Consider the following 23,188-nt stretch of genomic DNA (forward strand, 5'->3'; position numbering starts at 1 on the left):
GGCCCTCGGCCTGCCCATGTACACAAGCTCGGAGAAACTAATGTGTCTCGGCATGCACAACACGCTGGAAGAGATCGCGGAAGCGCAGGAGAGGGCGCAGTACGCCAGGCTGTCCACCACCCAAGCGGGTAGGAGCATCCTGCGGGAGCTGGGGGTTGCTCCGGCGGAAATCGAGTCCCGCTTCTGCGGTCTCCCTCGAGAACAGCGGGAACGCATTGTCGTGGCTCTAATTCCACGCAACGTTCATCCCGAACACAACGTGGGTCGGAGACGAGCTAGGACCAAGGCTCTCCTGGGCAAAGCTCGGGAAGAGGCTCCGGATTGCTGTTTTGTTGATGCTGCCCGGTACCCCGACGGGACGGCGTTCGTATCGGTGGGCATCGATCACGATGGGAAAATCACGAACTGTGCGACTGTTCGAACGAAGTCGGCTGAGGTGGCGGAGCAGGTGGCCATAGCCCTGACCCTGCTGGACGACAAAAGGACCACGATCTACAGCGACTCGCGGACGGCTTTACGAGCTTTCGCCAACGGGTCGCAACGGGTCGCCAGGTCGTGCGCATTCTACGGGACAAGGACATCAAGTCGCACACGATCATCTGGTTCCCTGCACACATGGGGCAGATCAAGGGCGCCCCGCCCAACCTCAACGAGTCGGCCCACAGAGCTGCGCGAGGAGTCGTTGACCGCGTAGCTACCGAGTGGCGCGACGCTGAGGTTTTGGACAATAGGGACCCTCCCTCCGTATATAACGAACTTACGAAACATTTTTACATGGGACGGAGACGATATCCTCCGCCACATAGGAAACTAAACAGACCACAGGCGTTGACACTCAGATTACTCCAGGTCGGGGCATACCCTAACCCCGCACTGTTACACAGAATATACCCAGATATACAATCGACCAATGCTTGCGAGCTATGCTCAGACCTAGCTGACTTGGAACATATGCTCTGGCGGTGCCCCGCGTTACACGACGGCGACGATGTCACGTCGACCAAATGGGAGGCTGCCCTAAGCAGCCCCGATTTTGAAGCACAGCTATGGGCTGTCCATCGGGCCCGCGACGCAGCAGAGAGGCTCGGCCTTTCTGTGCCGACGTGGGAGCGGCCCGCTACGTGCTGACGCGCGTTCCGACGGACAATAATAAAGTTTTACCATACCATACCATTCTGCCTAATTACACATTTATACTTCACTAATTATTCAACTTCTAAAATATTATAATTACATTAAAAGTGTCAATGAGAAAATTGTAGAGCAACGTGAAAGACTCCCATAGAGTTTTCTATTGCTCAATACGCGCTACGTATAAGTGTTTTTCGGAGCGGGAAAGAAGCCCACGAATACACGCAAAGTGCCTCGAGCGGCCAGTCGCGCGGCACTTTTGCGTGTGTTCGCGGGTTTCTTTTACGCTCGGAAAACACTTTTATTTATCATGTATTTAGTAACAGGAAGCTGTATCGGGAGGTTTCCATGTTGCTGTGCAATTCTCTCGTGTACACTTTTTATCCAATTATAGCATAGAAAAGTTGATCAATCAATTATGAAAATAATTATGTAATTAGGCGGAATGCAAAAAAATTATCTGAATATTTCCAATCGACGGCAGAACACATATCTTGGTTCTGTCCACCTACGTGACATTTGCATATTTTTAAATCTTGGTGCATGATAGTTAAGACACCCAGTATATATCATATACATGCAGCAAAATTTGCACAACTGCTGTGGCACACAGGAGGTTCTCTCTTCCGCAGCGGCTTTCGAGGTTTATTTGACCGTGTGTGGTTCTTTGGACAGTTCGGAAATAAGGTGGGAACTGCATTTGCAGACAGAACAGGGCTCTTTGGCGCGTCAAGTAGCACCCTAATCGAGCTCCATGTAATATGCCGTTGATATCATCCCCTGAAATATTCTTGGCGCAGACATGGTCGGTAGGCATTAGAGTTTGGTCTGCCCTCAGATTTTCATGGCGCCACTGCTCTAGACGACCGCTGTCGGATGGCGCTTTGAATGAAGGCACACGCTCCGCACAAGTCTGGTATCAAGAATTGCAGTTCGGAACGAAGCTTCTTCTACCCATTTCAAATGCCCATCAGAAGGCCGCGGCCACCTTTGTCGAGAGCCCGTGGCAACAATACCCAAGCACAAGCGCATGAAACGCACGCGAACAAAAAGCGTGCCTTCAAAACAGCGCGGCCGCACATGCAAGCAGGAAGACGAAGCAACGGCAGCACGCGCCTTGCCGCCGAGGCTGGGACCGTAAAGCCCCTATGTATATAGGGGCTTTATGAGATCGCATTCCGCAGCGCCTTCTACGACGGTGCCGACCGAGCTGTAACCGAGCTGTTGAACGTTGCCAGGTTCAGTTTCCAGTGGCGGCCTGTCCGGACCCAGAGATTCTTAGCATCCTCTGCCACGTAGCAGGTCTGATTGCCGCCTTGGTCAGATGCTCCGTAGCCGCTGGGAAATGAGGGCCATGAGTTAATTTCAGGAGTCATGAGGGAGTTTGTGGCCGAATACTGCACCAGGGAGGCCAATTCCTGTTCTGGTGAGGGAGTGCCTTTGTTGATGCATAGTGGGGCTTCCTAATTTGGTTGCACCTGAACTAGTATAGCCCCAGTAGCTAGCGGAAATTTTTTTTGACGGTGTCAGGCGTCACTCCATGCCTGAAAGTCAAGTAGACTGGAGGAGGATTCGAACTTACGACCTTCAGATTAGAGGCCCGGTGTTCTACCTCAGCTCCACGCCGCTATTTTATCATGCGACCCTCATTATCATGCGACTTATCAGCGAGCAGGGAATCTTATTTTAGCAAAAAGAAGTGGATGAATTAGTGGTGCCGCCGTGCCAAGGCATCTGATAACTAACTGGTGTAGCGTAAATATGGAAGAAAATTTAGCACCATCATAAACAGCTTCGTTACGTGTTTTTCAATTCTCGTGCACTCGAACAGATGTGCCTCAAAGTGACCGGCCCAAAATATATCCCGAAATTGGCTCATGGAGACTTCATAGTGGGGGACACCGGGCTCATTTTGACCACCTGGGGTTCGTTACTGTGCACCCACTACATGTTACACGAGTGTTTTTGTCATCTGGACCCATTGAAATGTGGCCGCTGCTGCCGCGTTTTAACCTGCGAACACGTTCTCAGCAGTGAACGCCATGGCCACTGAGCTACCGTGGCGAGTGGCCTTCGGGGGTATGACATGCTGTAAAACTTTCTTTGGGCTTGCCGCATCCAGTGCGTTATAAGGACATGAAGCAAGAACACCTCCCACAAGGCAGTTATTTTCTCCGAGGTGCACTGCGCTAAAGCATAGCTATACGTGCTTGAGTTCGACCTTTTGTAGGAATAGACAACAAAATAAAGAGACATGGTGCTTTCAATGAGTTAACTACCAGTGCCAACCAGCACAAATCGTGCTTGCTGACCAATGTTTCTTGCGGTTGTGTGCACTGAACGAAATAATCAGATAGCGAGAAAGATGCCTGTAACAAATGTCATTGCAATGTACGCTCTACTACGCGCTTTCAACCGTATCCTGTTGGCGCTTTCCATGAATCTTGCCGATGCCGCCTTCTCTCTCCGATAAAATGCTTGCTGCTTCATGAGGAAACTTCGCCGTTCAAAGCCTGCAATGATGCGCTTGTCGCGTGGCGATTTGGAGGTAGCTCGTTGTCAATGGGCGCGAGTTCAAATTGAGAACGAATTGAACTTCCTGTACGCATTCCTGCAATGTATTTCCTACTGCGCGCTGTTTACTGATTGACTTGACTTACAACAGTGCGTGTGGAAGAGCATACCGTATTGCGTTCAATTTCGCACTCTGCTGACTGCACTGTTCCACGACTGCACTGTTCCATGTATGAAGAGTATATCTTCATGTAATAGGAATGGTACATTGAGTTTTTTAAACAGCTGAAATTAGTCAAGCGTTCTTTCACGGTCGCCTCTCAAATCCCAGATGGGTTCAAACCTAAAAGCCCTTTTGTCAATTGTCACACACCCCGTGAACGAGACGCCAACGCCGGGCCAAATCCCAAAGCCGACTTATCAGCTTCCGAAAATAATCCCACGAAAGCAAGGGCAATTAGTCAGGGGCCTTCTGGAGCGCCAGAGAACGCCGGTTGTAGTCCAAAGACCGAGTCAGAGCCCGGAGCTGCCAAAACACAACAAAATACATTTTCAAGCAAGGCAGTTACATACAGACGTGCACATTTTGGCTAGACACCTCACAATACAATTCAGATGGGTATTAACAAACCACTGTAAAAAAGTAACGACAAGCACTAAGAGTCCAACACTTCAAGTAAAGAATGAATAGGAACACAAAGTGTCCAATCGTATTCACCTGTGCTGGTCTTGAGCCGGACGATCTCGGCGTAGCTCGAGACAAATCTCGAAGAAGGAACTTCTTCCGGCAATGCCGACGCTCAATGAACTCGTCGACTAGCTAGCCGGAGAATCCCCTTCTTCCGCAGACGGTCGGTCTTCTCGTCACATCTTTTCACCGGTGCCATCTGCTCCCCCTTCTGATTCCCGCATGGCGCTTTTATTGCCTTCGCCGGTGCTTCTCGAACCTTCCTAAGGAGTCGTGATACCGTAGCATGAACAAAGCCTGGGAATCTTCTAGTCATTTCTCGCGTCTTCGACCGCGGCCGTCGGAGCGTCGTCGAGGAGGGTGGTGACTCATCCGTAAGCGCACGCTCACGCTGTAGTACTCCCTCTCTCTCTCTCGACTCGCCTGGTGAGAGGGTGTTTACTGTTACCGTGGCCTTCGCGTATCTTGTCGTAGCTTCTAGACTCCGTTGATCGGGTCGGCTGTCTGTGGCGTATGCGCTCTTTCCCTCTGTCGAAGCTGCCGCGGGGCCGGCGTGCTTCTTTCGCTGGCTTGAGGGATGCGCGCTTCGCGCGCTTCGATTATGCCCTCTTTTGTGAGACTACCCCCACTCTAAAAATAATATGCAATAATGTTAAAGAAAACACAAAGGTAGCACACACAAAAGTCCATAAATCAGTCCACCGCAATTTACACGTCACTTCACGCGTGATACATCGCGTTCAGACACAATTCACACAAGAACACTTGTACTTGTATCTCTCGCAGAACAAGGCAGAAATATGAAACGAAGCAGGTGCAACAAGTATACTAAACTGTGACAGGGTAGTTTACAGAGCACAAACAAAACAACAATATGTTCATGGTGCATGAATAAACACTCGGTATAATCAAGAAAACACTTTGCACCACACTCTATAATCATCAACACATTTATATTCGACTAAGATGATCGGCGTTTTTCCTTTTTTGTCTTGCCGCCTCGCGAGAAACATCCTTTTAAGAACTCATCTCGTTTGTGTTCTTTGGCGTAGTGAAGAGCCCTGGTCGGGTTCTTCTCGGAATAGGGCGTTTAAAGGGGCTGGAAAGGCCTTGCCTGAGCCTTTGCTTTAGCTCGAGTGACAGCTTCCGTGGTGTTCTCATCAGCTGTTGATGATTTTGCGCGAGGTTTTTCGATCATCGATGGTTCGATCTTCGGCTCTTCCTAAAAAGGTTTTGGATCGTCTGTAGCGCGAACTCCCTCGACGTTTCCTAGAATTAGGTCATACAGTGGGCTGTCAATTCAAAGCGCAGTGACATTCCCACTGTTATAGGGGGCCTCGACCTCAATCTTGGCTTCGGGGAGCTTCCTAGCCGTACCATCAACAATGGGTAGATCAAACTGGTTGCGCCCGTGGGCTCATTGCCATTGACCAAAACCCTCCGCACAATCACTGTGCTGCTTCCGGTAACTCAAAATACCCTGATTTGTTTTTGTGCTATTTTTCTGGCAAGTACAGGCATTCCTTCAACGGTAAATTCTGGGCGTTGTGTCACCACTGCAATAACGACCGCAATTCTTTTTCCGTCTCGCAGTTCTACAAAACAGGCGTTTACGTCTTCTACATGGTGTTTTGGCGGGGCATACACAAATGATGCCTGGGGAGCTTATTTCCCTCCGTTGCGACATGTATCGGCTTTGTGCCCAGTTCACCCACATTTAAAACATTTGACATCGTTTGGGCGCGTAAAATGGCTCCGACAATTGCTAGCATGGTGGCCCAGTCGGTTACAGAGATAACACCTGAGAACAGGCTTCTGAGGGTTTCCCCTTTCATCGGATGCCGGTTTCTTTGCGTCCTCTGGCTCCTCTTTTTTGATCTTGGAGAGATTGGTTCCTCCCTGTGCTTCCAAAAATTGGTCTGCAAATTCCAGCATATCTTGAAGCCACTTAGCTTTCCTTTCTTTCAGATAGAGTGACAGGTTCGGGTGGCAACTGATGAGGAATTGATCCTTGATCAGAAGCTCTATAAGCGCACTGTACTCCTGTGCAGTCTCTGGAAGTTCGGTCTACCTATCAAAATAGTGGCTGAGCCGCGCGGCAAATTGCGTGGCAGTCTCGCCATTGGCGGGCTTTCCGGTCCTAAACTTATCTCGGAAGCCTTCTACGGTGAACCTAAATCTTTTTAGTAGAGCGGTTTTCACCCTTCCATAATTAGAGTAATCGGTTTGCGTCAGCCTACCGTAGACACCAAGTGCTTAACCACTCAAACGCGTGCTCACCTCAGTGCGCCATTGATCATCTGACCAATGCAGCCTTTTAGCAACTGTCTCAAACCTGTGCAAGTAAGCATCCAGGTCTTATTTTCTTTCATCGAATGCAGCAAGCAGCTTGCTTGGGTTCTATCAGAAGCTAGTTTCTTCCCTTTCATTGCTATCGACTCTTGCCTGAGCGGGAGCGTCTGTGCGCTGCTGTGAACGACGTCGTTCGAGTTCTAACTCATGCTGTCTTTGTCTTTCTCAGCTATTTCAGCTTCTCTTTAAACTTTCCGCTCCTTCGTCTCTCTTTCTTATTTGACCCTTTCGGCCGCTAGCTTCTCTTTTACTACAGCTTCTTTTTCCTTCTGGCTAACCCACTTGCGTAGTTCAGCTCCGAAAAGACCCATCTTATCACCAAGGGCAACTAATTTCTCGAGATCCACGATGCCCTTTAAGATCTAGCCGCGTGCTAAAAATATCTGCCTGGATTTCAATTATCAAATTGCCCTTTGCACACAAGTTAGCGAAACGTTGTGCAACACTAAAAATTGTTTACGATGACAATGTAAACGACGCTAGGCTCTTTCTCCCTACTATGGACGCATGATTTGCACTAGAAAGGTCCTGTCGCGGACGTCATGATTATTGTCACACACCCCGCGAACGAGGCACCAAAACCGGCCCAAATTCCAAAGCCAACTTATCAACTTCCGAAAATAACCCCACCAAAGCAAAGACAAATAGTTAGGGCCCTCTGGTGTGCCAGCGAACGCCGGTTGCGGTCCAAAGACCGAGTGAGAGTGCAGAGTTGTCAAAACACAACAAAATATATTTTTCAAACAAGGCAGTTACGTACACACGTGCACATTTCGGCTAGACACCTCACAATACAATTCAGATGGGTATTAACAAACCACTATAAAAAAGTAACGACAAGCACTAAGAGTCCAACACTTCAAGTAAAGAATGAATAGGAACACAAAGTGTCCAATCGTATTCACCTGTGCTGGTCTTGAGCCGGACGATCTCGGCGTAGCTCGAGACAAATCTCGAAGAAGGAACTTCTTCCGGCAATGCCGACGCTCAATGAACTCGTCGACTAGCTAGCCGGAGAATCTCCTTCTTCCGCAGACGGTCGGTCTTCGGTCTTCTCGTCACATCTTTTCACCGGTGCCATCTGCTCCCCCTTCTGATTCCCGCACGGCGCTTTTATTGCCTTCACCGGTGATTTTCGAACCTTCCTAAGGAGCCATGATCCCGCAGCATGAGCAAATCCTGGGAATCTTCTAGTTGTCTCTCGTGTCTTCGACCGCGGCCGTCGGAGCGTCGTTGAGGAGGGTGGTGATTCATCCGTAGGCGCACGCTCACGCTGAATTACTCCCTCTCTCTCTCTCGACTCGCCGGGTGAGAGGGTGTTTCGGCGCTCTCTCGTTACTGTCGCCTTTGCGTATCTTGTCGTAGCTTCTAGACTCCATGGATCGCGTCGGCTGGCTGTGGTGTATGCGCTCTTTCCCTCGGTCGAAGCTGCCGCGGGACCCACCGTTACTAGATTACTTTGCCAGTTTGCAAACTCCGGCGGGATGCAGCGGCATAACGTGGCCCCTTTCGGCTCCCGCTCGCGAGATGCCGCTTCCAACGCCATTGGCCCCGTGGTATCATGGTTACGGAGCCTGCGGGCTTCTGTGTAAGGCGAGTTATTTCCGAGATTGTGAGCAAACGTTATTTCGATTGTGCAACTAGAGTATCGTTTCAGCCACTCGATCGATTCCACACGGCGGAGATGTGACGGAGATGCCTCAATCTTGCTGGTGCTATGTGGGACTCTTATCCATTCAGCTGTGAAGATTATTCGTGTTCATTTCTTTTTAATTCAGTTCTATATAAGATTACGTGTTCACGGTGGGTCACGGAACATAAGTATCTGATGCCGCCGAAAATATTGAAACCTAGAACCACTCGTTTGTTCGAGAACACTCAATGCCAGGATACGGGTTTTTTTAAAAGCAAGATACCGAAGTACTTCAGTGAAACCTCACCGTTTTTAAGGCTATAAAACGCGAAAGACGACGAGAAAAGCATAAGTCAAATTGAAAACAATTTATTAAGGCGAAAACCGTAGATGGCTCATGGACCAAAAAATCCGACGTCCGGTGTTACGGCACCTAAATTCATGGTGCCAACAAAAAAAGTCGTGATTTCGAGTGCCTTAGTTAACTCTATCTGAATTAACATAGAGTTCATTAAGGCACTCGAACCCACGACCTTTGGTGTTAATTACTTAAGGCAAAGTAATTAAGACATCGTTAATTAAGATATAGTTAATCATTGCACGCAGACCCACGACCGTTGGTGGGAGTCGAATCCTCAACCATTGGTGTTAATTATTGCGAAGTTAATTAAGGCGCATTAAACCAAGACATAGTTAAGACACTCGAACCCACGACCTTTGGTTTAATTAGGGAGAAGTTCATTAGGTCACACTTAATTAGGGCACTCGAACCCATGACCTTTGGTGGGAAAGAACAAGCAATAGGAAGTAATTGCACGTTAAAGGTGGTCAAAATTAACCCGGAGTGCCCCACTACGGCGTGCCTCATAATCATAACGTGGTTTCGGAACATATAAAACACCATAGTGGTGGCGTGGACCAGAGGTAGAATACCCGGCCTCAAATCTGAAGGTCGTAAGTTCGAATCCTACTCCAGTCCACCACATTTTCAGGCACGACGTAGGCACGACACCTGCGTACAAATGGGGCGCTTACCACTGCTATATTTACAGGCTGCCATTTTATGTGGCGTCCGTGCTTCGTCCACTGGATGTTGGCTCCCGCCTTCAAGTGCTCTACTCTTATCGCCGCCTGAATCCCCGTTCAACCCGCTAGACAAGGAACGCTTCCATGGAATGGGCTCGCAACCTGGATCCTGCACCGCTATCATCGCAGAGGCCGACAAGGGATATAAGCAGCGTCTGGTCACGGCTCGCCTTTTACCTCACGGGTGTCGCGAAGGCATGGTTCTTCAACCACGAGATAGACTTTACTGACTGGGCTGCCTTCAAGCAGCAGCTCCGCCAAGTATTTGGAAAACCGGCGGCTCGTTCTACCATCGCAAAGAAAACCCTCGATACTCGCCAACTGCAGCCAGGCGAGTCTTACACATCGTATATCGAGGATGTTCTTCCGCTTTGCGCCGTTTGAGTTCCTCTGTGTCAGAGTCAGAGTGCGCCACATTCTGAAAGGCATTCGATGAGTCGCCTTCAATGCCCTTGCCATCAAGAACCCCGCTACAATCGCTGACATCGTCACCATGTGTCAGCGCCTGGACGAACTTGAGTCTCTTGGCCTTCAGCCGGACGTTGGCGACTATTCTACGGCGAACCCACACCTGCGTGTCATGATACGAGCTATGATACGCGAAGAATTACAAGTAATGGGCTTGTCGTCGCCGTCGGTGTGCCCCAGTTCGCCTTCTCGCGTGGCCTTCCGTGACGTCATCAGGGATGAACTGGCGTCCTTGACCTGCTCTGCGCGCGTGCAACCCTTCGTCTCTCGTCCCCTACCAGCGTACGCGGACGTTGCTGCCATGCCTCCAGGCAACGACAACTCAACGGTGCCGCTAACAACGTACGCGTGGGTTGCTGCCGCGCCTCCAGTGAACATCCCGCCAATGCCGCCCGAGCTCTCATCGGCCCATCAGGCTGCACTGACTGCCGGAGCACCTAGCACCCTGTACTACCCGCCTTCGCGTCCGTCACGTCCTACGTGCTATTACTGCGGCTATCGCGGCCATATTTCAAGTTTCTGCCACAAGCGCCAGCAGCACGAGCGTCGGGGATACGACATATCTGAACGCAACTTTTCCAGTGAAGCCTCTTCCTAAAGCCGTAGTTTCTCGTCACCTCCGCTCCGCTCTACATCTCCGCCCGCATCGACTGAAGACCGAATCACTTACCGTTCAGTTAGACTCCGCTCCCCTTCGCCGTTCCGCCACTTCACGTCACCACTACGGCCCGTCTCACTCAACTCTAACATTCGTCCTGAAAACTAAGCAATGCAGTTTTTGTAGGACAAACTGTATGCGTCAACAAGACTGAAAATCCTCCAGCGCACCCGTCCAATATGCTTTCGGTGTTTGTCCAAGGGGTGCCCGTTGATGCTTTGGTAGACACAGGTGCGACAATTTCTGTTATTCATGCTGATTTACGTTCCAGCCTCAGGAAAGTCACGACGCCATACGATGAACCGACGCTAGTTGCTTCCCAAGGGGACACTGTTCGACCTTCCGCTCTTTGTACTGCCCATGTCCTGATAGGTGATATCCTGCACCATATACAATTAGCTGTGCTTTCTTGGTGCGCTCATCAACTTATTTTAGGGTGGGGCTTTCTCTCTTCTGCTTCCGCGGCTATTTGTTGTGGTCAACGCGTCGTGCATCTTACGGACACCGACTACTTGGGGAAGACACACGCCGTTCAACCTGATCGCTGCGGAAGATACCGAACTGCCTCCCGGCGACAGCGAATTATTACCATTATATCAAACAACATCGATCATGGTGACGTCTTGATCTTTCCCTCTTCCCGTTGCCTTCATAAAGGCATCGCTTTTGCACCAGGTGTGGTTCGATTTCACAATGGCTCGGTGCTTGTCGCCGCCACGAACGCTACATCGGAGAAAGTTCTCCTTCCGCAAAGCACCAGAGTGGCTTGCGCCGCTGATCCAGGGCATGTATGCGTCGTGGCCCTTAAACGTATGTCTTCCAAAGGCCCTTCTACTTGTGATACTGCTCCTCCCTCCGCCCTTACTACAGCCATCAGCAGTGACTTGCCACACTCACAGAGGCAGCAGCTGCTTCCTTTGTGTAACAAACACGCAAATCCTTTTGATGTCCATTAGTCAACTCTGGGCCAAACCACTGCTGCAGCTCATCGCATTCAGACAGATGAAGCGTCTATAGTGCGCCGATGCCCGTACCGCGTGTCCCTAGCCTAGCGGAAAATCATAGAAGAAAATGTCGCGCACATGCTACAACAGAAGCTCATCCGGCCCTGAGCTAGCCTTTCGTCCTCTCTCGTTGTTTTGGTCCGAAAAAAAAAGATGGTTCTGTGCGCTTTTGCGTCGATTACCGGGCCCTGAATAAGATCACTCGAAAGGACGTATACCCTATGCCGCGCATTGCGGACGCCCTTGATTCACTAGAAGGTGCAGGATACTTTTCAAGCCTCGATCTGCGTTCCAGCTATTGGCAAATTCCCATGCACGAAGATAATAAGAAAAAAACAGCGTTTGCCACTCCTGATGGACTTTACGAATTCAACGTCATGCAATGCACCTGCGACTTTTGAACGCATGATTGACACCGTGCTGCGTGGTCCGAAATGGAAAACTTGCCTCTGCTACCTGGATGACATTTTCGTATTTTCATCAACATTTCCTCAGCACCTGCAGCGCTTGGATGAAGTGCTGACGTGCCTTGCCGACGCTGGTCTTCAGCTCAACACAAAGAAATGCCGTTTCGCCAGCAGATCTATTAAGGCCCTGGGGCATGTGCATATCGTGAGCAAGGAGGGCATACGTCCTGACCCTGACTAGATTGCTGCGGTCCTTCGCTCCCCTCGCCTTGCGAAGACTTGCGAAGCTTCCTTGGCCTCGCTTATTATTTCCGTCGCTTTATACGGAACTTTGCCTCCATCGCTGCGCCACTACCAAGCTACTTGCTTCCGGTGTACCCTTTCTGTGGTCTCAATAATGTGAAGCAGCCTTTGACATGTTGGAGGGTGCCCTCACGTCTGAACCTGTGCTTTGCCATTTTGATGAGACTGCATCGACTCTCTTGCACACAGACGCTAGCGGCCGCGGCATCGGTGCCATTCTTCTTCAATGCGACAACTCTTCGCGCGAGAGAGTCGTTGCGTATGTCAGCCGCGTACTCACCGATGCCGAGAAGAACTATATGATCGCTGAGCAGGAGTGCCTGGCTGTTGTTTGGTGCGTACAGAAGTTTCGTCCCTATTTGCACGGGCGTCATTTTGCAATTGTTACGGACCACCACGCATTATGGCGGCTCTCCACTCTCAATAACTTGACTGGACACCTGGGTCGCTGGATTCTCCGCCTGCAAGAATATGACTATGACATTACTCATAGGACAGGCAAGAAACATCAAGACGCTGACGCTCTTTCTCGTTGCCCGCTGCCTGCACACCCACTCGAGACCTCGGCAACTGCGTCGCAAAGCAACTCTTCGGATGTCACTTTTACGCCGGTTTCCTCTATAGCCTCAATAGACCGCCTTTCTCCGGACGACGATCAAACATTCGCATCTCGCAAACTGGCTGACCCATATTGTCTGCGTATGATAAACCACCTCTCTGACGCTTCTCGCCCACCTACCGCGCGGCTTCAACGCCAACTCGCACAATTCGAGCTGGACAATCTCGTGCTGTATCGGCGCATTTACCACACTGACGGTTAACACTGGGTGCCCGTTCTACCGCGCTCTCTTCGAACCCATGTCCTCGAAGCATTCCACGATGACGTGACTGCTGGCCATCTCGGTTTCCATAAAACATACGTTCGCATTCGAAGCCGTTACTTTTGGCCTGTCCTTTCTACTAGTGTGGCGAGGTACGTCGGTTCCTATTCTTCGTGTCAGCGTCGGAAACTCCTTACCTCTGCTACTGCCGGCGAATTACTGCCTATTCCCTGTCAGACCGCATCATTTCAGGTTGTTGGTATCGACTTTTACGGGCGCCTTCCCGTTACTGCAGCTGGAAATCGATGGATAGTGACCGTCATCGACAACCTGACGCGCTACACTGAGACATCAGTGATCACTGGCTCAGCTTCGGAAGTTGCCGACTTCGTCGTTCAAGCTATAATTCTGCGCCATGGTGCTCCTCTGGTACTGCTAAGCGACCGTGGAAAGGCCTATGTCTCGCAGCTTTTAAACGAAGTCCTGCGCGCCTTTGGTACCACCCACAAAACAGATTCGAATTACCATCCACAGACTAACCGCTAACAGAGCGATTTCATCGACTTCAGTGATTTAAACAGACTAACAGAGCGATTTCATCGCACGCTTGCCGATATGATCGCCATATATATTCAACCTGATAACAAGAATTGGGACAAGCTTCTACCATTCGTCACTTTCGCCTACCACACGGCCGTTCAGCGTACCACCGGCTACTTGCCATTTTACCTAGTTTACGGACGGTCGCCTACTTCCCTTCTAGACGTTTCTTTCTTCGATTCTCCTGTCAACCTATCTGCATCGTCTAGCGAAGAATTCGTTTCACGACTCGCCCAGTGTCGCCAGCGTGCTCGCGTAAACACAGCGGCTAGACAACAAGACCAGAAGATCATTTACGACACATTCCATCGCGTTGTCTCCTTCCGACCTGGTTACGAAATGCTCGTATTGACGCCCCTTCGCACGCCTGGTTTGTGTGACAAGTTTCAGCCGCGATTCATCAGACCATACATAGTCCTGGAGCAGACATCGCGCGTCAATTATCGCGTGACCCCTGTTGTTGCTGCAACAGACCGCCGTTCTTGCAGCACCGAGGTCGTTCATGTCTCCCGCATGAAACCCTTCACGCGGTGTTCTTCGTCGCCTTGACCTGTAGCCAGGATGGCCTTTTCCACGTGGAGGGGGGGGGGATTAGTGTGGACGTTTATTACGCATGTCTTCCTCTTCTGTATATTATCATCACCATCCTACGTTGCACGATCCTCATCTTCAGTTCTGTGTGATCATCACCATCGGGTGTGTGCCTCTGCTGGTGCGCTGCCGAGTACTCGGGCCGAATAAACGTCGTGCCAACAGACACGTCATAATATTCTTGACTAACCCATAATTAGGTCTTGGCACAGTGCATAGTGCGAAGTGACATGGGCTTGCATGCGTGAAACAGCTCATGTGAAGGCTCGTTCACATTGAGACATTCGGAATCTAGAGCTGCGCGAAATCCATTTCGTAGGCGTTGAAATCCACCGTAAAGACTCTCTCCGAGCCGATCGGTTCCAGGCCAATTTCGGCCGTTACGGCACGTTACAGACCAGATTGGCCCTCTGGTCGCGGGCCAATCATAACGTAAGCCAGCTACTGAGCCATTGCGGCACTCTGAAATAACGCTGACTGTGTTCGAAGTCGGCATTTCGCGCAGTCTTCTCGAAAGGTTTTGTCGACAACGGTCACAGGAGGGACGTTAGTAGAGCCTGTGGGAAATTGCCCGCTTCTGTTCGGCAAGCGTCACGTAAAGCATAATGTAACGTTTCGTCTGTAACATCCTCGTCTGTTATACTTATGTCTGGGTGTAAAAGGTTAAGCGCTAAGTTTTCCCAGTCCAAAGCTTAATGTTGTGAAAAAGAAACTGACACGAGATATGAAAGCGCGAACTCAGAGAAAGCTGAGAGAGAGAGAGAGAGAAATAACTTTATTTAGGAAAAATAGGGTTAAGGGGGCCGGAGGGTGGGTCCTTAGTCCAGGACTCCAGTGGCCACCGCCACACGCCGTGCCTGGTCGAGGAGGCTCAATTGAGTCTCCAGGTCAGTCCGGGCGAGGATGGCTGCCCAAGGCTCCCTAAAGGAATTTTGTGCTAAACGGGGTGAATTTGAATTTTGGGGTCGTGATTGGCACTCCCATGTCACATGGGGCAAGGATGGCCTCCCCCCACACCAGGGGCATTGACTGGCATATCTGGTTGGCCAGATGGCATGCCATCGCCCCAGATGTGGGTAGGTGTTTGTCTGGATTTTTCTGTATAGCCGAACCTCCTCCACTGTTAATTGCGGGTTAAAACTGAAAAAAGGGAGAAAGAAAGAAAAAAATCTGGACAGGAAGAAATACGCGCTCGTCAGCGCACATATACACACTTATTCCGGAAAGTTAAGACGCAACCAAGGGCGAAAAGGTGGTTGAGGACCGGAGCCACCGTTGGTTAAGTTAAGACGCAACCGTTCAGTTAGGTTCAGTTAAGACGCAACCGCCCTTGGTTGCGTCTTAACTTTCCTGAATAAGATGAACTAACTAGCCAAGCAACAAGTATTGATGGGCATTCACGCAAGCACTCATTGCGTGGGCGTTTAGTTAGTGCATACGCGGTAGATTGCGCTAGTAAAAAAATATAACGCTACCTCCTTGTTTTCGCGGTATTTCGAGAGCTGACAGCAGTTCTGGCAATGCGAAGGGATCAGCAAAGTGAACCAAACGCGCATTTTACAGAAGGAGATTCTACGTTGTGCTGGCGCTCAGTGTCTCCGTGTGAGCTAGGCAGTAGTCTTGGCAAGCGCAGCTGCTCAGCGCCAGTATGATATTCTGTGAGGGATCCAATTCCTGTTGTGCTATCGGAAATAAACATTCACTCAATCTGCAGTGTACATGTTCCGGCATGAACGCAGGAGGACTGCAATGTGATCATCGTGGACTGGCGTCGCGAAGCTCGAAGGATCTACCCAATCGCGGTGGCGAAGGCGGCACTGGTTGGCCGCAGAGCCTCTCGGCTGCTGCAACGGCTCGTGCAGCGTTATCCCGACACCGTGGGGCCAGAGCTGGTGCACGTCGTGGGCTTTAGCCTCGGTGCTCAGATCGCCGGTTTCTTTGCTCGAAACTACAGGAGGCGCACGAAACAAAGAATATGGCGCATTACCGGTATGTACACGCAACTCTGACAAGATTCTCTGCAAAATGATTATTTATAATGGATGTTAGGCTTATTTGAATTACATTATAAGCAGTTAATTTCCGAGCCAAGTTACCAAGTATAAATGACGGTGCCCATTCTGCGCGCACCATGCCACTAGCGTGATCTGCGCCATCTGTGGAACACGGATTATTTTAGCGCGATGCATTCAAGGAACCCCAGTGATCAGGGCACATGATGGCAGGGACATCTTTAAGGTACTTTGGGGCCGAAATGGCTGCATTTATTAGTGGCACGAGCATCGAGTGACACTCTTGTTTTTTGCGCAACACTTCCGGTTCACTTCCTGGTACGACCGAGTACAAAATTCAAAATAAATCAGAAAAAAATATTAAAAAAAACCAGTACAGTACAAATTCATGGGGTTCATTATGTTCAGTTACAAGCTGAGTTACTGAAGTGTCTGGAATAATTAGAATTATTTAGAAATCACTGATTACCGGGGACGAAATTCAAAATAAATCAGAAAAAATACAAACATACAGTACACTACAAATTCATGGGTTTATTATAGATATGGTATCAGAGCATAAGTATAGTTACTATTTGAGTTACTGAAGTGTGGAAGTAATTAGAATTAATTCGTGATCACTGATTACCGCACACTAAAGCACAGAATTGTAGACTTTAGAGACCCGCCACGTGATACTTTGGCGAAATTCCTGGAAACACGGAAGTAATTACATCACTGATGACATCACACACAAGAAGGTGGTAGGATATTTAACCGGCTAATTAATGAGAAACATTTGCCTGGCATAGACTGAACATCTGCCTAGCAGAGCGGATCTCAGGTCACTCCCTCCTCTTTTGCTTCTCCTCTTACGGCGCACACCTGCTCGTTTGCTCGCAACAGCTGCAGGCGCGCGCTTGTTACATCCTCTGACGTCAGCACCGAAGAGGGCGCATAAGGCGCTCTTCGTGCGCCGCTCGCTAGGGGGCTACGTGCCGCCAGGTGGCGCGCGCTGCGCTTCCTCCTCGCCCTTCCTGGCTCTTCGCCCACACATGGGAAAGATGTTCGCTCGCTTGCTCCTCCGAGTTCGGTTCGTGGGTAGCGTTCACCATGGAGGTGGTCGACGAGGAAGCCTCCGGACCAAGCATAGCCTACCCACAAGAAATAGTCCTACAGAGAATTGCTCTCTATGTGTGTGTCGTTCTTTCAAAACACGCACACACACACACACAAAGTTAACCTAAAGAACACCAACGCTGAGGTGCGAGTGCCACTAAGAGGCACCTAAGCATAGTATAGATGCTCTTGAGCATAGTATAGAACGCTGAACTATATTACAAAATGTCTGAGCGTTTAGTAGCGTCATGACAAAATATAGTTTGATAGCCCACAGGTTTGACGCCCAAGGACGACAGCATGCTAGCGCCTGACTTTTTGTCACTGACTGCAACGGCACCTCAGATTTCCTCACTCTGTCGCATAGTGGCCCCCTGTTCAGTCGTGTGTGCTTCGCTTCTGGCACATTACGGCATTTTGGTTAGATTGGTGTCGCAGGTGATGGTGATAGAGCCAGCGAAGAAAGCTGGCACAGAGTGATTGGACTCAACTCTGTTGGCCTCTGTGAGCGGAAATATGACAATGTCGACAATGCACTGTCGACAATGTATTGTAACGCAAGATCTCCACAGAGTGCGAGCTTGGCCAAATTGCTGTGCTATCGTAATATGTCATTGATACATCGGCCTGACCAGCCAATGTATCATTTTCCACACTTCAAAGGTGTCGAGTACAGCGCATGTGTATGTCGCCTTCTCGTCTCGTCTTCTTCAGTTACCACTGTTATTCGTTCACTGTGAATCACAGTGGCCTTGCACACCAACATGAGTTTCGAATAAACAAGCTGCTAAGCGCACGCAACATACTGGTTCCTGTGCTTCGTCGTGCACCTCCTTAACTGTGCGTTCATTACAGCGGTGTGTTTGCCTCCTGAAGCAAGGCAGTGTTTTTGCTTGCCTGTGTGTTGAGTAAGGGAACGTTTTTCTCGAGCGTGGATAGAAGGACAGCAAGGCCGGTACGCTTTTGTGGCTCAAGTTTCTTCCGAATACGTAGTTCCTGGTTCTCTGCCGTTACGCGAATGAAACACTAACGATGTCTGCTTATAGTAAAATAGATTTCACGATGCCGCTATATGCTATTGTATCCTCGTATCTAAAGCGACTATATCGCGATGTTTCTGCGAATATGAAAACAGATGCCACGATGTTGTGTACGCGCACCCGTGGAATAAACTGACGCCACTGACTGTACGCAGCACTGGACCCTGCGGCGCCTGAATTTGCCGGGAAGGCAGTATGTGTGCATCAGGGAGACGCCCGCTTTGTCGACGTGATCCACACTAGTGGTGGAAAAGAGATCATCAAGGGCCACTTGGGGATTGACAGGCCAGTTGGAGATGTGGACTTCTACCCTAACGGCGGCAAGGACCAGCCAGGTTGCACCACACTCTTTAAAAAAGTATTTGCGAAATGTTAGTAACTACAATACTTACTTATTTATTTTAAGTTTTAAGTAATTGCAACTGTTAATTGCTATAAGATTCCCGACGGGTACTACTGACACAACGACTACAGACGCGAGTTGTGTGTGACCTCATAACTGTAGCCTGGCTACCTCGCCTGGCACCGGGTCACACTCTGTCACTCTGTGTGATGGACCTAAGGACTTAAGTATCCACTAAGCTTTGCCTTTAAATAATGTTTAATTAACAATAACAGTTTCCTTACCTGGGCACGAAAGCATACAAATGTATATAACGAAAATATTATCCCGCAAAAATGAAGCACAAAGGCGTTAGCACTTTTGGTGCGTCTCTCGCAGACTACGCCTTTAAATGCCGATCTTCATTTCTTGGCACAGCCAGCTGTATTTTCTCGGCTAACTACACGGAAGTTCCGTTTCCTAAATATTATAGCGTGAGAAAATACTGAGTAGAAAATAGAAATCTGAATGGTGGTGTTGGTGATGATGTTGAAGCAAGCGCGTTTAGCCTGGCATACTTAGCCGGCAACTGTTCCGCCTGATCCTCCTTCGAGTTGAGATTAGTGGTGTGTCACCAGGTGTCGATGAGCCCCGTATGTCGCAAGAAGGCTATCAGCAGTCGTTGCGCTCTCTTCCTGATTGCCGCAGGCCCTCCTGGGAAAACGACGTCTTAAAGGTCCTGTGCGTAAGACCGCTCTTTTGTAGGCTGTCGACCATCGCTTTTCTTTCTGCGTCAAACTGCGGGCATAGCCAAATGAAATGTTCGATGTCGCCAATGTCACCACAGAAGGCACAATTTGGGACTAATTATCTTTGCACGCTGTAATATTTAAGTCAAATGTTACCTCTGAAATGAAGGACGGAAATTAGACAAAGTAATTTTTACGACTTGTCGGAAACTTTTCACAAGCATTAGCAAACGGATGAAAATGCAGTAAAGAACTGGCACATATTTGGAATGATTCTTCGCTAATAAATTATCCCGAAAATTCACCGACGATTACGATACTCCGTAATGCGAATTTTGAGCGCAGCTGTTTAGGTGTTTTGCGTTTGCGATGTATTGTGGCAAAGAATTCTATTCTGAACGACAGGATCCACTCGGCGGCGGCGCTGAGCCTCTGCTCGGGCAGCTCGTTTAGCAGCAGCGGCAGACGAAGTACTTTCACCGGTTGGGTCGCTCATTGTTCAGAAAGAAAGCGTGAACACGGGTACGCGTGGGTCGCACGGCGCAAGAGAGTAGCGCATGCGCTCTAGAGCGCTGTTAGAGCGCTCTAAAACGCCGCCGCTTTAAAAGACGCCGTTGTATAGGCTCTCAGTTAGCAGTCATTTGTACTGACTGTCATTATTACTGTGCAAAGCGCACTTTGGCATGACGTACAGTGTGTTTGCTTGACCTTTATAAATAGTGCGTGACAGGACATCCTTTCTTGTTGCGCTGTGTACCAAAAGACGGAAACAGGAAAACACGGACAAACGCACGGCGCGCACAGGACTGTGCGTTTGCCCGTGTTTTCTCGTCTCCGTTTTTTTTCGCGCATAGTCCGAGAAGAAAGCACGAAGAGGCGCCAAGTATCCGCTGTCATCGCCCTATTGAACTTCATTTTCTGATCAGAAGACGACTTTGGTATAAAATATATTTTAATAATTATAATTTCTTTTTTTTCGAGCCGGTCGAACCTCTATGGGCTTTCACCCTGCGAGAAGGAGTAGCCAGCATCACCCGTGAGTCAAACTCTTCTACAGACACATCAAAATAGTAGTCATGGAGAAAAGCATGGAAGCTTCTTTTTTGCGTTAGCTGGGCTCGTGCGAACACGATAAGAGGCTTTCCCACATAACAAAATACCCCAAGACGGCGGTTTTTCGCACAATATTGTGATGGCGTCGCTGGAAAAAGATTCGCAGTACGGCAAAGGTGCGCGGCACGCCGCAAACATTGGGCGGTGTCGGCCATATCTTTTCCAGACCGCCGACACACTGCTGATGTGCGTTAGGCTTTTCGCGCCTGGAACTCGCGTTCTGAGGGGCGGAACTGCAATGTTTTTTCCCTTCAAATAGATATCATACGTGATTCCGAGATATTGATGATTATGAACGTACTGCGCGGTAAGCGTCAATCAAAACTTTGCATGAACGTGCGACGGTGCTTGCGATGCTCGCGAAATCTCTACGTCGCGTCGTAGGTCTCGTCTTACGTCAGTTTATGTTCGCAAGGGCCGAAGCTGTAAGTATATTAGCATGCGTTTAGTGAAATTGTATAACACGTCGTTTACTTGCGTACTGGGTCTTGAGGTTGGCTGCGCTGAAAACGCAGATTGACAGCCCATGAATGTGCTGTCGGTGTTCAGGTTACCTTCATAGTGATCGTTTGGGTCCTTCGGCTCGTATCGTTAAAACCGCCGAGGGAAAGGGGCGCGTGCTCTCGCGCAACCGAGTTGCGGAAAAAGGCGGGAGAATGGTTGTGTGAGAGGGGGACCGTCGCGCGTTGGATCTCGCGCTACTCCGTTTCGGGGTTGAGTGGATGGAAGGGGAAGCAGGGAGACAGTGGCTCGCTCGCTCATTCGTTCGGGCTATATATTAGAGTGACCTTCATCGTCGACGGTTTCTTAACATTTTTTTTTCGATTTCCGAATGCGTGTTTATTGTCATTTGCTTACAGATTTGTCAGAGATATAAGCCATTTGGTGAACGTGGTCCGCTTTGTAAACAACTCGTTAACAGCGCTTATTCGCGTGAAACGTAAGCATATTTCTTGTACGTGGGCGTAAGTAAATGTATGCATAAATAAGTGGGCTTTTCTATGTATGTTTTCTCCTTTGGTAACGTCAAACTTTTAGTGCATTTTCAGATCTACTACTACGTTCTGGAGGACTGATATTTCCAGTACGTAAACAGACTTGCGTATTTTTTCAAGCTAACCTCTCCGCGTTTTTGCTTTTTTTTCGATCGCACCCCTTCCATAGTAGACGGCCGTTTATCTGATTGAGATATTTCTACGAGGCGCTGTAGTAGCGAACGATGATGGCAGGATTGAGGAAGGCGACGATCGCCGGTAGTCGCGCGCACGGGCTTCATCTTGCATGCCTGTCTTCTTCCCGTTGTATATATATATATCTTGCAAATATAATGTCAAGAGTATTTTATCCCCGTAACATTTTCGTGGAGGTACTGGTTTTTCCAGTAACACAATAAACACCTCTTTTTTAGAGGAGGAGGAAGAGGTCTCTAAGGTGACGGGAAAGTCAGATGTCGAAAGCGCAATAATCACATGCTATGCAAATTGGGCCCCTCTATTTTTGGAAGGGTACGCTGCTTTCGCTACACTAATGGCATAAAACGACGTACGAGGCTATTTAGAGGTGCTATGCCTGTTGGCAATATTCAAACATTCAAAATCATGCTGTAGCGGGCTGTACGCTGCTTTCACGATAGCGTTAAGCAGCGCGATCCGCGCGAACCGATCAGCTTAGTTGAAAGGTGTGTACGCTGTTTTCAATGGCGTTGCAGTGTGAGAAGCGAGGCGGAAGAGGGCAATGGGACGCGCGTTGGCTTTCTCTAGTGCGTTTTCGCTGCGCCATCGTCCAGTTAGAGACTGCTGTCTCCCTCCAGCGAGGCGCCGCTTCGTCTTTTATGTGTCGCCACTGCGTCTGTCTCACCGTCTTCGCCCACGAAGCCCAGCGCTGTGCGCAATGGCTCGGTGCAATAGGGGCCAATCTGTTCGCGCTCAAGTACATTCAAATTGCGCACTCGTTTCGTCGGCGCTGTCACACGCGTGACACAACACCGATTCTAAGCTGGCATAGAATGTTCGTTAGGAGAGAGATTTAATGCGCTCCTACCCGTGCTCAAAACAGCAGGGAGCACGCTAGCACGTTGTTTATAGTCCAACTGGATCAATGGTGTTTTTCTGTGCGTGGTAAAGTCTCGAAGGTCGTTTTGCCACTCGTTGCGCGATGCCACATTTCCTGTTCTTCTAACTCACGCACTTTCGCAGCTTCTTCGTGCACCGCATTACGGCCTCGGCCCACACGGGTTTCGTGAACGTTAGGAATTTCTGTTCCAGGCGGTACACGCGATTGACTCAGCTCGTGCGGAGGCATATCGTTGCAAGAATGTGGTAAATTTGCCGTGCCCAGGGATCGTGTTGCATAACTTGCTAATGGCCCCGGTAGGTTAGCTGGCTCGATGCTCCGTGAGCCTCCAAGGTGGACAAGACCCTGTTCCCTTCTTTTGCCTCACTCGCCCCTCTCACGTGGCACGCAAGTGTCATGATGCCTACCTGTCGCTGCTGCTGCTCGTACCAGTCTCGAGTTGCTGCTTGCATGCAGACGACGGCATTGTCGAGCACCATCTATCGCCTTTGCGGCACCGTAGTCGCCATCTTACGTACGGCACGG

General features: G+C 49.6%; 1 protein-coding gene across 2 annotated transcripts in view; it reads left to right on the forward strand.

The window, feature by feature from the left end:
- LOC119458495 (lipase member H-like) overlaps positions 1-23,188 on the forward strand; it is a 288,765-nt gene that overhangs the window by 244,710 nt on the left and 20,867 nt on the right. For both annotated transcript variants that reach the window (XM_049671281.1, XM_037720332.2), the window contains 2 exons: positions 15,996-16,245; positions 18,562-18,777. In XM_049671281.1, the coding sequence (XP_049527238.1) occupies positions 15,996-16,245; positions 18,562-18,777 (466 nt within the window). The remainder of the gene's footprint in view (positions 1-15,995; positions 16,246-18,561; positions 18,778-23,188) is intronic.

This window comes from Dermacentor silvarum, chromosome 7, assembly GCF_013339745.2.
Source record: "Dermacentor silvarum isolate Dsil-2018 chromosome 7, BIME_Dsil_1.4, whole genome shotgun sequence".
NCBI classification, from domain to species: Eukaryota; Metazoa; Arthropoda; class Arachnida; order Ixodida; family Ixodidae; genus Dermacentor; species Dermacentor silvarum.